The sequence below is a fragment of the Pteropus vampyrus genome, unplaced genomic scaffold, assembly GCF_000151845.1.
Source record: "Pteropus vampyrus isolate Shadow unplaced genomic scaffold, Pvam_2.0 Scaffold412, whole genome shotgun sequence".
NCBI lineage: Eukaryota > Metazoa > Chordata > Mammalia > Chiroptera > Pteropodidae > Pteropus > Pteropus vampyrus.
In genome coordinates this window covers 74,895-77,056 of record NW_011889193.1, presented here as the reverse complement: position 1 = coordinate 77,056, position 2,162 = coordinate 74,895, and the positions used below count along the sequence as shown (strand labels likewise).

The following is a 2,162-nucleotide window of genomic DNA, read 5'->3' as shown; positions in this document are numbered from 1 at the left end:
GTTGAGCTACAGGAGTCTCGTACTGGCTCTCAGAGCTGGTGGTTGAATTTTCCCGAGGTTTGCAAGCCTATTGTTCAAACACAGTGCTCCACAGTCAGCACTTCCCGATTAGTTCGCCGTTCCCTGTGCTGTTGAGGCCCCTTGTGTGTGCGTCGCTGTGAGGTGGAAACCCTGTGTGACGGTGGCATCTGTCCCCACTCCGTGTTCAGTGAGGCTGTGCCAGGTGGGAGTATGGACCCCGGAGACGGGCGGGCGCTGCAGGTTGGGACTCGCTTGGGGCCAACGTCCAGCATCTCGCCGCCGGCCAGGCCGTGGTGCCCCCAGTGGACCTGCCGGGTTTGTTTGCCGTCCGCCTCCCCTTAGGGAGCAGGCGCATCCATTCCCCCGCCTGTGAAGCAGTGCCTGCGGGGGGCTCTCGATCACGGCCTGGGGACTGAGCGGGTCCCCTGGAGGAGCAGCTGCGGGGTGTGGAGGCAGGGGCGGGTGGCCCGCTGGGTGGGGGAGGCGGGGGAGGCAGGGGAGGCCAGCCTTGGGCCTCTCTGAAGCGCCCCTGCCAGGGCTCCACTTTGTACAGTGCACCTGGGGGGCGGAGCCACGTCAGAACCTCTGTTTTATGAGGGTAAATATTTCTCCAGCGTGACACAGGGCAGGACAGTTAATCACCGCGGGCTGCGTGTAGGGGTGACTCGGAGCACTTTCCAAACAGTCCCGATGCTCACAGACCGGATGAATCCCGAACCCCAGGGGGGCCTGGGCCTCGGTACTTCTCGAGTGTCCCAGGCCACTTGGCTGGGCAGCCTGGGTTAGAACCCGCCGGCTTGGACTCCAGGTGCGGGCCAGGCCGGGAGGGTGTGAGCTTGGCCTGTGAACCCCCAGGGCCACCAGAGGCTTTAGGAGGTGGCTTCACTCAGTGATGTACCTGAGTCTGCGGTGACCGCGTTCCTGCTGGGAACTGGGAGTACAGAAATGTAGGGGCCGCATTTCCTACCCAGACGAGAAGTCTGCGGGCCTGTAGGGCAGACGCCAAATGTAAGTCCAGTGAGCACATTAGGTCCCGCCTCGGAAGGTGGCGAGGGTGCCGTCAGCCATCCAGGGGAAGCTGACGGTTGGTCCAGGCCGGGGAGACTTGGGGCGTGGCACACAGGCGAGGGGGCCAGGAGCGAAGTGTCCTCCAGGTGAGCAGCGGCAAAGCGCCGCTTGCGACGGTGCCGGCGTGTGCCCGGTTGCTCACGGGAGGCCGAGGCCGCCTTGATCACCACGACTTTCCAGCAACGCCACGCACGTAGTAGGTGCTCAGCTGTTTGACAGCGGGTGTCGTTAGAGGCAGCAGCCTGAACAAAGGCGTGGGGGGCCATGTGGGAGACACAGAGAGGCCACCACTGCCCCGTCCTGAGACAGCTGCCTGTCGGTGCGGGACAGACGTGCCGCATGCTGCACGGCGGGGAGGGAGAGCAGGTCCGCGCAGCCATCGGGTGACAGCGTGACCACACCTCTGCCTTCGCCGCTGTGGGACCGCGGGAGCGTGATTCCACGTGTCTGCCTTCGCTTCCCCATGTGAACGAGGGTCATGATAGAGACTGCTTCTCAGCTGTCATAGATTTGTTCTGAGGATTGTTCCACGTACGTGCCCATATGTGCATAAAAAACAGGATTGTTCCGTAACGTATGTAAGTTCTCATAGCGCCTGACACTTAGTAAGCAGCTGTGCACGTTAACCGTGACTACTGCTGTGACTTATCATCGGAAAAACAAACTCTTCGAGCGAGCACTGCAGACGTCCTCGGTGTCCTGACATGGCGTTTTCGGGAGCCAGCTGGGTTGGCGCCGACTTGCAGCGGACCTGGAGGAGATGAGGGCAGTCACAGAGGCCCACGGGGCCGGGCCGCAGCTCCCGTGGGAGCTTTTTCCTTGAGTGGCTTTTCCTTTCGTTTGCACCCATGTCGTCTGATTTGATTCGACGTAATTTTGACTTTCTGATACATGCTCCGATTGAATTTTTAAAGCCAAGTAGAAGCAGACAAAATAGTTTATCGATGTGATTGGCGAAACCTTGTAGAATTAATGAGACGTCTGCAGCCCGATCTCTCATCTTTGCTGTCTTTGTCAGCTTTCCAGAAGGGGTGGTGCCGACTCTACAAAGGTAGCAGTCAGAATAGAAAGAT

At 60.1% G+C, this 2,162-nt stretch overlaps 1 protein-coding gene across 1 annotated transcript in view; it reads right to left on the bottom strand.

Annotated features, from left to right (window-relative positions):
- The window catches only part of CUNH1orf131 (chromosome unknown C1orf131 homolog), a 22,088-nt gene extending 20,534 nt beyond the window's left edge, over nucleotides 1–1,554 (bottom strand). The window contains exons 1-2 of the mRNA XM_023523784.1: nucleotides 1,426–1,554; nucleotides 1,143–1,331 (exon numbers count right to left, since the gene is read on the bottom strand). Of these exons, the coding sequence (XP_023379552.1) occupies nucleotides 1,143–1,331; nucleotides 1,426–1,554 (318 nt within the window). The remainder of the gene's footprint in view (nucleotides 1–1,142; nucleotides 1,332–1,425) is intronic.
- Nucleotides 1,555–2,162: the final 608 nt, after the last annotated feature.